The sequence below is a fragment of the Cydia pomonella genome, chromosome 10 (assembly GCF_033807575.1).
Source record: "Cydia pomonella isolate Wapato2018A chromosome 10, ilCydPomo1, whole genome shotgun sequence".
Taxonomy (NCBI): domain Eukaryota; kingdom Metazoa; phylum Arthropoda; class Insecta; order Lepidoptera; family Tortricidae; genus Cydia; species Cydia pomonella.
The window spans coordinates 9,396,778-9,409,560 of record NC_084712.1 but is presented as its reverse complement, the minus strand read 5'-3'; the positions used below and the strand labels follow the sequence as shown (position 1 = coordinate 9,409,560).

The 12,783-nt window shown below is 37.3% G+C and overlaps 1 protein-coding gene across 1 annotated transcript in view; it reads left to right on the top strand.

Annotated features, from left to right (window-relative positions):
- Window positions 1–11,812, top strand: part of LOC133522036 (epsin-2) — a 41,128-nt gene extending 29,316 nt beyond the window's left edge. The window contains exons 11-13 of the mRNA XM_061857211.1: window positions 1,040–1,157; window positions 2,196–2,312; window positions 2,704–11,812. Coding sequence (XP_061713195.1) covers window positions 1,040–1,157; window positions 2,196–2,302 — 225 coding nt within the window. The 3' untranslated portion in view covers window positions 2,303–2,312; window positions 2,704–11,812. The remainder of the gene's footprint in view (window positions 1–1,039; window positions 1,158–2,195; window positions 2,313–2,703) is intronic.
- Window positions 11,813–12,783: the final 971 nt, after the last annotated feature.

Below are 12,783 nucleotides of genomic sequence, written 5' to 3'. Positions count from 1 at the left end.
GTTCCTGCCGCCGCAGCCGGTAACACTACTGTACAGAACTCGTCGCTCGTGAACCTGGAGCGGCTGCTGCAGCCCGCCAGCGCCGAGCCGCCCGCGCCCAACCCCTTCGCGGCCGAGCCCGCGCGACAGATGTTCCTGCCGCCGCAGCCGGTAACACTACTGTACAGAACTCGTCGCTCGTGAACCTGGAGCGGCTGCTGCAGCCCGCCAGCGCCGAGCCGCCCGCGCCCAACCCCTTCGCGGCCGAGCCCGCGCGACAGATGTTCCTGCCGCCGCAGCCGGTAACACTACTGTACAGAACTCGTCGCTCGTGAACCTGGAGCGGCTGCTGCAGCCCGCCAGCGCCGAGCCGCCCGCGCCCAACCCCTTCGCGGCCGAGCCCGCGCGACAGATGTTCCTGCCGCCGCAGCCGGTAACACTACTGTACAGAACTCGTCGCTCGTGAACCTGGAGCGGCTGCTGCAGCCCGCCAGCGCCGAGCCGCCCGCGCCCAACCCCTTCGCGGCCGAGCCCGCGCGACAGATGTTCCTGCCGCCGCAGCCGGTAACACTACTGTACAGAACTCGTCGCTCGTGAACCTGGAGCGGCTGCTGCAGCCCGCCAGCGCCGAGCCGCCCGCGCCCAACCCCTTCGCGGCCGAGCCCGCGCGACAGATGTTCCTGCCGCCGCAGCCGGTAACAATATATTGACAACCGTTTGTGTGACTAGACAAAGCCACCGGAAAAATAACACATACGCTAATATTATCACCCTAAATATACCCATGACGGACAAACAAATAAAGAGAGACGAAAGTGATCCTTCCGTATTCGATTTTTATCTTACAATCCAATTAATGATTCTTGGAAATTCTGCAAACGTATGATGGATGGCATTATCCGCTTAATAAAATGACAGTCACTTTTTAACATTGCACGGGAGGTTAAAAAATATGCAGACTGTCACTGTCAATAGAAAACTGCAGCCGTCTTATCCGCACTAGTTCATTTCTTATACAGTTGTTGGGGCTGATTATCATAAAAAAGGAATACATTTCCAGGCTAAGCTGTCCATCAACGAGCTCAAGCAGCAACAGATGGGCCTCAGTGGGATGTCGTTCCCGACGGCGGCGGCGCCCGCGCCCGCCTTCCCAGGCTACCCTCCGCTCCCGACTGCAGGTAAAGCACCAAATTATTTATTCATCCGGTATGGAAAGAAGCCCAAACAAAGTCCACTGGCACCTACTTTAGTTATAAAATTTCTTTACACGTGAACACTTGGGTTAGTATTTCTTTATCTCTGTTACGGCTATCGTTATCGTTTCATAAGATGCGAATACAATAACAAAACGGTCGACGTTTTTCACCTGCAGTCTTTTTTTTTAACCCATTAAAAGTATATCGTATTTAATAGTACCGTCAACCGGGGTGAACAGGGATGGCCTTTTATAGTTATCAGTTAACAGAGTATCTAGTAGCGAATGGAATTCTGCCGAAGAAACTGTCAGGGTTTAGAAAGTCTCGTAGTACCACCACTGCTTTACTAGATGTAGTAAATAACACTTGCAGATCGAGACAGTCATAGGCAGGCCCACGAGGCCAGACCGGTCGTCAGATAAGAAATATTTAGATCTCTCTCTTTCTGTCATACACATGTTCTGTCTTATTGTTTCTATTCTGTTCCGTTTCGTTTTCGTTTTAGTTTTTAAGTTTGGGTGCCCTGAAAACCAGTGCCGCGTCTATCAGACACGGCTTATGCTGAGCGGCATCCTATTCGGTGTACGTGTCATTATTTACTTTGTTGTTCTTATGTGTGTTTTTACGCCAAATAAATATTTTTCTATTCCATTATATTCTATTACTTCGCTTCGCCCGCGTAAAGCAAAAAAAAAAACAGGTTCTCAGTTTGACCCGTATGTTTGTATGAACGCATGTAGGTATGTCCCCTAAACCTTCTAAAGAACCTACGTGCCAAATTTGGAATCTCTAGAACCAGAGGTTTAGGCTGTGCGTTGATATGTCAGTCAGTCAGTTTCTTCTTTTATATATTTAGAGATGTCCAAGTTTTTTGACGTCTTTGCGTCTTCCTTTTTTATTTTGTGATAAGTAGACCGCAGATATGTTTTTTGTAAACGACCGGGTACTAATAGCCGAGTATCAGGTTCGCGTAGCAAGCGAAGCAAAGATAATGTAATGTATGTATGTTGTTCGTTGCAGCGGCGATGGACCCGTGGGCGGCGCCCGCGCCGGCGGCGGCGCCGCGCTCGCAGTCGCCGTGGTCGCCGCCCAACAACAGGCACACGCCCAACCCCTTCCTCTCCTAGCCGCCCACAGGTAAGTGTCCAAGTTCATACGCACAATATTATACTAAAGTGGAGTTCAATAGAAAAGACTAATGTGGGAGGCTTTATAAAGACGGGAGACGTAAAAAATAATATCAGAATAAATACAAATAATTCGCAATATTGAAGTGAAACATATTAATAACTATCAATCTGATAGTATATTTTCTAATAATGTGTGGTGAATAGATCCGTATACCTTATAATTATTATCTAACAATAAAACTAAATATTTATGGGCCATTTGTAATAGAAAGTAGATTTATTTATTTATTGTAACATTATGTAAACCTTAACGGGATTATAGCACTACCAACATGTTTATCGTCATATTTCCTTTTTTTTTAACCAGTAAATTGAATCCAAAACTGTTGAAATTGTAGGTCGGTAGCAATGAACGCGCCCGCGCTATGGCCGCGCCTCCCTGGCCCCGCCGCCTCGCCGCTGACGTCCCGCCCGCCGCCGCCGCGTGCGCCCGCAGCACGTCCACGTCGACCTCAGGCCCGTGCCTGATCCTGATCGACGGTTCCCTGTTCCGTTTCGGTAAACAGTTACTATTTTATTCATAAACTTAAAGCCTCAATTAGTTATTAAGGTGGTTCGATTTTCATACAAAAAACAATCGCTATTTATTAATTAATTACACAATATTATTACATAAATAGTTGCGCATCTATCTACTTTCGAATATTCATTTGCGCTAAATTAATAGAAAAACTTTGTTTCATACAGAAATCATGCAATAATCAACGTTATATTTTTATAAATTTTACTCATGTGTGTGTGACAAATGTCGTGTACAAATACATTGCGGCGTTGCCACTCCATGCCTCGAACGGCCATCGGCGCGACGTTGCGATGTTTGACGCGTTTTTAGCTGACTCTGTCGACACTGACACTCAGTGTGACCAGGCGTACGACAATTGTCGTACATGTACGATAATTTGGGCCCCGGTATGACGTAATGTTCCAAAGAGCATTATCGTACACTAAAGTACTATAATTTCAGCCCTTGGATGATGCCACCTTAAAAGTCTAGTAATTTGAAGCAAAATATGACACTTTCTCTTAGAAATAGGCTAAAATTACTATCTTTTGGGTGTTCGGCTCCTTGGTGTAAGTTTAAAGTTTAAAATGTCACAATTTCCTGTATACCGTTTGAGTCTATCCCAAAAATACACAAACATAAACAGATTTTTTGCGCAATTTAGACGAAAATTGTCTTTTTTTATTATTAATTGGAAATTTAAGCTTATTTTGCTAGACATTTTTAGGGGCTGCCTTTTTGATTGGCGTACGATATTTCTTTCAACGGTAGGTACAATAATATTGACACTCAAGTACGATAATTCTCTTCCGCTCACCTGGCAACACTGCTGAAACTTGACAGGACCTGGGGGCTACCGCGAAAACCGAAATTCGCAAATTGCGGGGATCTTTCTCTTTTACTCTCACTAAGACGTAATTAGAGTGACAGAGAAAAATGCCCGAAATTGACGAATTTCGATTTTCCCGGTAGCCGCCCTGGTGCTTGAGGTACTTGATAGAAAACAACGCTGCCGCATGTTCTGAATTGTGATTTTATGTGTTTTTGGATTGAAAATGTGCAAACTAAAGATGTAAACTACTAAACATAAACATATGTACTTACTAATTATTAAAGATTTAACTAATCTATCAAATAAGTCTGCATGCTTGCTTACTGCTAATATATTATATGTATAGTTAATTGTTGTCTTATAAGTGAAATTTTGTAATTTCTTCAGACAATAAATACTCTTTAAACCGAAAATGATAGCAACGTCTAAATCAAGTTACAAAAATCATCGATATTCTGGTCCGCGAAAAACCAGGAAAAGTGTAACTGTAATTGGAGTCTACAAAAATGACCTAGAAACTAGTTCACTTTTATAAAACTCAATTTTGCCCGAGATTGTACTTAGGCGAATACCTAAGGGAGCTAAGTGTATTGATCTTGAATAATTAGTTGGCTAATACATATATGACTCCAACATGATATGGACATTTACATCATAACTATTATACCTAGTTGGTTACTAAGTTCTGTTACTCGATTTCTTTCTTTCTTCCTAGCGTTGTCCCAGCATATTGCCACGGATCAATGGAGCTTGGGGTCCGCTTTGACAACTAATCCCAAGATTTGGCGTAGGCACTAGTTTTTACGAAAGCCACTGCCATCTGACCTTCCAACCCAGAGGGTAAAACTAAGCCTTGTTGGGATTAGTCCAGTTTCCTCACGATGTTTTCCTTCACCGAAAAGCGACTGGTAAATATCAAATGATATCTGTTCTGAAGTTCTGTTACTCGATTTGCAACCTCTTTATTTCCGTTAAAACAAATGCTACCGAAACAATAAAAAATGACATAATGTGGTGGATTTGTGAGCTATAATTATATACCGCACATAACGCTTATCTCGTCGTATCTATAATGAATTGGGGCCTAAAAGAGAATCGTATTCCAATTTTTTGAAACGCTTGTATTAAATAATAATAAATAAATAAATATTTATAGGACATTATTACACAAATTGACTAAGTCCCACAGTAAGCTCAATAAGGCTTGTGTTGAGGGTACTTAGACAACGATATATATAATATATAAATATTTATAAATACTTAAATACATAGAAAACACCCATGACTCAGGAACAAATATTCATGCTCATCACACGAACAAATGCCCTTACCAGGATTTGAACCCGGGACCATCAGCTTCGTAGGCAGGGTCACTACCCACTAGGCCAAACCGGTCGTCAAATTATTATTACTTTCTATATTAACTAAAAGTTGCCTTAAAATTCAGCTTTTATACTAAAAACGGCTTTAAATATGATAAATTAACAAAATATATTTTGACAGATGCTTTCGCGCCCAAAACGCTCTTTGAAAAGTGTGTGACGTCACAGTTTATGGTTTGACACATAACTACATACACACGTAGAAGATACGAACTGTCAACTGATATTTGTCATTTGTTGTTAATCGCCTAACTGTCAACAGTGTCAATCCGAGAGTTGTGACGTCATCAGAATCTTCAATGACGTTTCGAGTTTGGTCACGTGACGTGTGCCAAAAGATATTTTAAATTCAATATTTACAAAAATATGGTCATTACAGGTCCCCTAAAAGTAGTTTAACATGTTCTTATAATCCAAAAGAATTTATTGGGATACAATTATGCCCTAAGATTTGTAGATGGAAACAACCCTATTGCGTTGCACAAATGTGGGTACCCGCCAAACATGAATTTGGGTGTGTCATACTCAGGGCTAACACAGATTCATTTCTGTGAAAAAGGTGTGAAAACCGGAAACTGGAAACCGTTCTCGAACCAATAGTGAAGCCCTTAAGCCACACCCTATTTCAAAACCAGCCATGGATCTTTGAACAGGACTCAGCTCCTGCACATAAGGCAAAAACAACTCAAGCCTGGTTTCGAAGGAACAAAATTGACTTTATTGCCCACGAAGACTGGCCGTCCTCCAGCCCGGACCTTAACCCCCTGGATTATGCCATATAGCAGGTTATTGAGGAGAAAGCCTTTGCTAAACCCCACACAAATCTTAACTCCCTCAAGCGGGCCATAGTTAAGACAGTGACGGAATTAGACATGACAATCGTGCGTGCCGCTATTGATGACTGGCCTCGTCGTTTGAGGGCCTGTGTCAAAGCCAGAGGAGGCGATTTTGAATGATATTGTCATATGTAATTCCTGATTGTGTGTACTTCATTTTAATATATACTTTTTTAAACTTTCGTTGGTATATTTTATGTAGATAAAGATTATTGCAGTAACAGAATTTAATAACCAACTAGGTAGAAAACAATGCAATACATAAATTGGATATGATGTGATCCGTTGAATGAAATTGACAATAAATAAAATAAATAAATAATTTTCTGTCTCTAGGCATTGTGTGAAACTTCTAGTTGTGTCAAAATATCGGGAAATCAATAATATAAACAAACATGGTAAATAAATATCTCATTTCTTTTTATAATGGTTATAAATAGAAGGCCATGCAATTTTGTAACTCACTGTAATTTAATTAAAGTTATAGTAAAAAATAGTACCTACTTTTTTAAAGGCTGGGCAGTAAGGGATTGCTTTAATTTTAGAACAAAACAGCGTTTTTTTTTTAAAATCGGACTTACAAATTTGGACTTTCTTAGGTTCATTCTACTTAGAATCTTCTCAACCCTAGCATTAAAAAAAGATATCCTAAAATATCCATACCATTTCGTAACATTTTAGTGTGAAAGAAATTTCAATGTAAAACTAAAATTTCAATACAAATTTTCGGGTTTTTTTAGCACGAGGATTGATTATGCTAGTGATTCTAAGTTGGAAGAACAAAAAATATCATGATGTGTGAGAATCAGATTTTTAATATTTTTATGGAAAACGCTCATATTTCTCATAAAATAATTTATTAATAATAGGTACTTGATAATACTGATAACAAAAATAATTTTAATGAGTCTCGAACCCACATCCTCTTGCATGTGTTTCCACGTACATACCGCAACGCTATTGAAGCCTACTCACGCTGTGCCAAATTGTCTACTACAAGGATCCCAGTACGACTGTTTGAATGTGTGAGTGATACTTAGAAATAGAGTCAAGAAACATTCTGTCGACATTAAGGGGTAGTTTTTGTACAATGAAGTGTTCAATGTTTGTTTTAATAGTTCAATATCTATTTAAAGAGTGCGCTAAACATAATTTACAGTATAGAAATACCAAGACTACTCCACAAAAAAATTAAAACTCAAAATTTGCAATTGTGGCACCATCTAGTGAGGTTTAAGCTTTGGGTAACCTAGTCGAACCACCTTAATCGTTTTTAATTTGTCATTTTGACTTATTTGTAAGAAAGGGATAAAACATAAATTAACTAATTGAGGTTTGCAATTTTTTATGAACAACGGGGTTATTGAATGTAGAAGGGGAGTGGACTAAAAAAAAAAAAACGTGCCCCGCGTTTGACACCTCAAACTCCTAAGCATTATTTAAAAAGTGGTTTATTCACTAGTTTGAATAAGCGAATCTTGCTTATTATTTGCTATAACGACTATTACAAAAGTAAGGACGCTGAGCACGAAGAATTTCATACATTGAACCGTATGCATACGCACCGCACGCGCGTAATTATATTGCTGATGATGCTGGTGGTCAATGCCACTGTGCGAACGGGAAAGCGATATAAATATGCGCGTGCGATAGAGATAGAAAATGGCGGATCAATATATGAAATTCTTCGTGCTTAAGAGTCCTTACTTTATTCAAGTATTCATTATTCGTAATACGTAATGCAACACAATCATTATCACAAAATAGAGAATCTTTACATCCCTTGTAAAGATTTTTCGGACAGTTATTTTTTTTTATAGATCTTTTTAATGTTGAATATATCTCGGCGGGTTGTGACACGGAGCCATGGTCTGTAGGCAGATATTTAGTTCTAATTTCTTCACTTAACACTTGAACAATTACTAAATATAGTAACGACTCCGACACATTGAACTATACTCCGACCACGGGCTCTGGTGATCGGCATAATAAAAATAAATCAATAAAATCACAAGTATGTCGTTAATACATATTGACAACAGTAACAACACGCCAAAATTGACTGATGATGACTAGTGGTACAGTCAAGTGTAAAAATATGGGTGCACACAAGTTGCTCAAAAATATGTCCCATAGCTTTTAAGCCGACGAATTACGAGCTGTGGGACATATTTTTAAGTAAGTTGCGTGGACCCATATTTTTACACTTGACAGTACAGTAAGCATCAAATAGATAATGACATCCAAAGTGCTATTTCTATGCTAAACGAAGCGTGTTACGATACATTTCTGTGCCACTACTTCATCATTAGTACTATTCCCTGTGTTAATTTTAAGTAGTGAAAAAATTATATCTAAATAAGTAGTAATTGGATCAAATGAGGGCTAACGTTTAATTACACCGCTAGGGGCGCTAGTGTGGAGGTCTTTCAAAATGTCAAATGCATAGTATTTTTGGGGGTTACACGCTTTTTTATCGCGAATTTTCACTCTTTTTTTCATAAATGTGGTAAATCAATTTTTTTTTTCTATTTTTGATTATTCATGGTAAACATTAGATATAGTTCAATACATGTTAGTGGTTTTAAAAAAGTGCCAACTAAAATATATGCAAAATGATACAGGTTTGAAAAACGGCATATTTGGACGTTAAAATACTTATGTATATTGAAACGTATTATTTTTTTTTTTAAATAAGCATAGAAGAATTTTGAGAGCTGTTTACAGTGGCGCCAATTGAGCACAAAAACGGAAGCCCTCACTGACACGTTAACCTATGCAGTTCACCAGAGTTAATGTACAGTCTTCTAGTATTTCTTCGTCTAATAAATGTCTTGTCATTAGCACTATTTAAATTATGTATATCAATTATGTTTAAATCTTTTTTCGCGTATGGTGAGTGGGGAACATGTCAATACAGCCAATGGGATGGTGTAGGATATATAATGGAGACCAAGGAAAAACTACCATAATGTATTTTATATTTACTGCTAAATATATCGTATTCTAGATGGATAATTTGATATCAGAAATTTTGTAAATAAAATAGAAAATTATGGTGTTTTTCGTTGATTCCAATTTAAAGGTAAATAAATTACACTGTATGCGGTATACATATGTAAATGAAGTTTTTTATATAGACTGGATAAAGCTGTGACGTAGGGTTCTAACTGTATGACATTTTTGGAGGTAAATAATAAAGAAAAATTATATCATATGAAAACAAACTTATGTTGAAGCTTGTTTCAAATTGATTAATATTACGAATCATCAACAAATCATGGTGGAGTTGAGTCAAAATCTTACGGGTGGCGAGAATAAAATATATGACCAACTTCGGCTATTGAATCTTTTTGAAATGAACTTTAAACATAACATAGATTGTAGTTTTAAAATAAAATTAAACTTTTGTAATTATTAAATTAGTATTTGAAAATAATTGGTTATAACAGGCTTGAGGTCGCGTCGGTTTGTTTCAGTCCTTTAGCCTGGTCCGGCGGCCATCCTCACATTACGCTACAAAAAAACAATATATTATTAGACATCCTGTAAACATTTTCTCATAATACTATAGTTACCACTATGCAAGACTCGAGAAAAGGTGTAAAACTGCAATTTCTTGACTAAAATAACGTTATGGCATTGATTGGCTTATTGTGAGGACGGCCTTAAATCGGTTGTAAAACTAACTTAAGGTTCTATAGGGCTATTGCAGTACACAGCAGTTTGAGAACCTCTATCATACACGCATTTGCATTACTAGACCATCCTTTTACCCTTGGGTATGGACTGCATTTATATTATGTATTTTATAAAGAACATTTGTAAAAAAATACTAAACTGTTAAGGCGAAGGATATATATATTAGTCAATATGCATTACCTTCTCAGTATTAGATGGCAGCAGTTACCGTCTATCGTATTGCTCAAGTTAAATGTAAATTAAAAGTGTTTGTTAATTAATAATAGCTATTAATTGGTGAATTTGTTATAGGTTACCACGTAGATATGCTTTTTAGTAACCAATTCATATTCTTTTACGTTAAGATTAATAGTTTGAAAACTTTGTTTAACAATTTTTTTAAAACAAAGGCAAATAAATATTCAAATATTGTAACAGAAACAGATTCATGAAGCCTCTCAAGGTCTCACTTGGCAAAATACTTTGTTCATTTCATTATTTAGCTCTTATGTGTTCATAACATTGATTATTTCCGTATTATAATAACTCATTTAACACATAAATTCTTTCACACACTTGTGTACGTATTATTGCATGAATTCGTTAATAAGCTGCTACGTACTGCGGTAGCTCAGCGAATACGTCCACGCAGGCGTACGATGTAAGGTCTCATGTTGTTTGACGTGCCTTAGACTCCATAACATTGTGTATCGTAGAGGACATTTCTTGATTCTTTGCAACTGCAAGTAGTTATATACTGCATAATTATTTTCCATCGTATTTTCACCGAAATGTACGAACGTGTGTTACTATTTCAGCCAGTCTCGGTACTAAAAGTACTGAGGTCGACTAAAGTAGCATGAGTAGCATGACAAATACGAACGTTTTCGAGAAAATACGATTGAAACCAATAATAGACGGCCCTGGTGGCTCGCGGTTGCTATGTACCCGTGTACAATGATAAACAATACTTTATATATACCCCCTTATTCTACGGATTATTACCCTATTATGAAGTAATCATAACGTCCTATTTTTAGGATATATGGGGTTGTGTAAAGTTTTATTAGCAGTCGAGAAAAACAAGAAATTGTCAGCGAAACATGTCAATATTAAATTTAAAGTTAAGTTAGAACGACCAGTGACATCTCAAATCCTGTGGACATGCCCGAGGTTTTCCTATAATTATCCAAAAATTCAATCATCACAAAAAACGTGCTTATAGTACGATTTACTAGTACAGTCACGTCTGAAAATAACGATACGAAAAATGTGCCAAAAATGCGTATACACTAAGATATGAGCAATAAAGTCGTGTATACATATTTTTGGCACTTTTTTCGTATCGATATTTTCAGACGTAACCATACTACAAGCTAAGTCCCAAATACTAAACTCTGAAAGCTAGGGTAATCGATTATTTTATTGATTACGAACGAATGTGAGTTTTGGTTTAACAAAGCAGTTACACTTATTATGAAACAAAGTTGATTCATGAACATTTATCGTCTTTCTTTTTGTAGATCTTTTAATCAAATTAATACTATACTTATTCCCAATGAGTGCGTAAATTGCCCTACTCCCTAGCTTTTAGATGGCAAGAGAGGCAGGTCCACAGGAATAAGCTTCTACGTCCAGTTCAAGGATCCTGTCTTGTATTGTCTGATACCATTTAATTTTTTCGTTACCATTTAAACATTGGCAGAAGCTAATGCTGATTACAAAATAAAAACTATAATAACAAAAATATTTCGAGTACTGTATCCGAGAATATACACAAGATCCTTAAGCTAGGTCAACCCTTGTCGAGTTCCGTACAAATTATTCCAATTTATAATGTGTATTTATTTTACCACCCTCATTTATTAGTATTGATCATGTAAATTGTATACAGTTTGTACGACTGTGTTGCCAGTAGAGTATCATCGCATCCGCATTTAAAGGATATTAACACCAGTAAGCAATATTTTTACACGACTTTTGACACGCTTGACTTGGCCTCGCTTCCACTGGCAACACGGATTTTTTTCGCCTTATTAACTTAGAACATGTTCAAATGATTATTGATTTATGATTATGTTTACCGATTATGTAGATAAATTATTTTTTAATATATTAATTTTTGACCAATAAAATGCATCGATGCGTCACTAGCCTAGGGAGAAACTGTAAAGATTAATGTAACTATTTAATTAAAATATATAAGTTTTTCAATTTGGTGTTTTTATTACTCTGTGCTCTGTGTGAACCTTAGTTGTATAAAAAAAGTTTTAAATTTTAAACTCGTGAACTGTCGTGAACGGTGACAATAATCACTATAGGCATAAAATGGAGTTCAATAGAAAACAATGTAAATAAACCAATTTACCTTCATTACTCCTTAATCTCGTTTTTAGGGTTCCGTAGCCAAATGGCAAAAAACTGAACCCTTACAGATTCGTCATGTCCGATTATGTCACAGCCACTTTTTTCCGAAACTACGAGTATAAGAGCTATACTGTTCAAACTTGGTAAGTAGATGTATTCTATGAACCGCATTAAGATTTTTACAGAAAAATAGAAAAAAAAAACAAACTTTGGGGGCTCCCCATACTCAACCAAACCACCAACTGTAACTCAAAAAAATGTTTTTTCATCAAACCCATAGGTGTGGGTTATCTATGGATAGGTCTTCAAAAATGATATTGAGGTTTCTATTTTTTTTTTTTTCTAAACTGAATAGTTTGCGCGAGAGTCACTTCCAAAGTGGTAAAAAGTGTCCCCCCCCCCTGTAACTTCTAAAATAAGAGAATGATAAACCTAAAAAAAGTATATGATGTACATTACCATGAAAACTTCCACCGAAAATTGGTTTGCGCGAGATCTACTAAGTATGTAACTTTTTTTTAATACGGCATAAATGGTACGGAACCCTTCATGGGCGAGTTCGACTCGCACTTGGCCGCTTTTTTTTTTTAGAGATGCCACGAATATTGAGGAACTATTCGGTATTCGGCTTATTCGGCCACTTTGCCGAACATTCGTGAAAAAAAATATCACAAAAGTGTACGGCAAACCAATAATAATAATTAATATTTATAATTTAATATTTAAAATGTATTCTTGGGAAGTTGTTATTATATATAAAGGATTTTTTTGGAGCATTTGTTGTTTGCTAATGATTTTTTTTATTATACACTACTAAA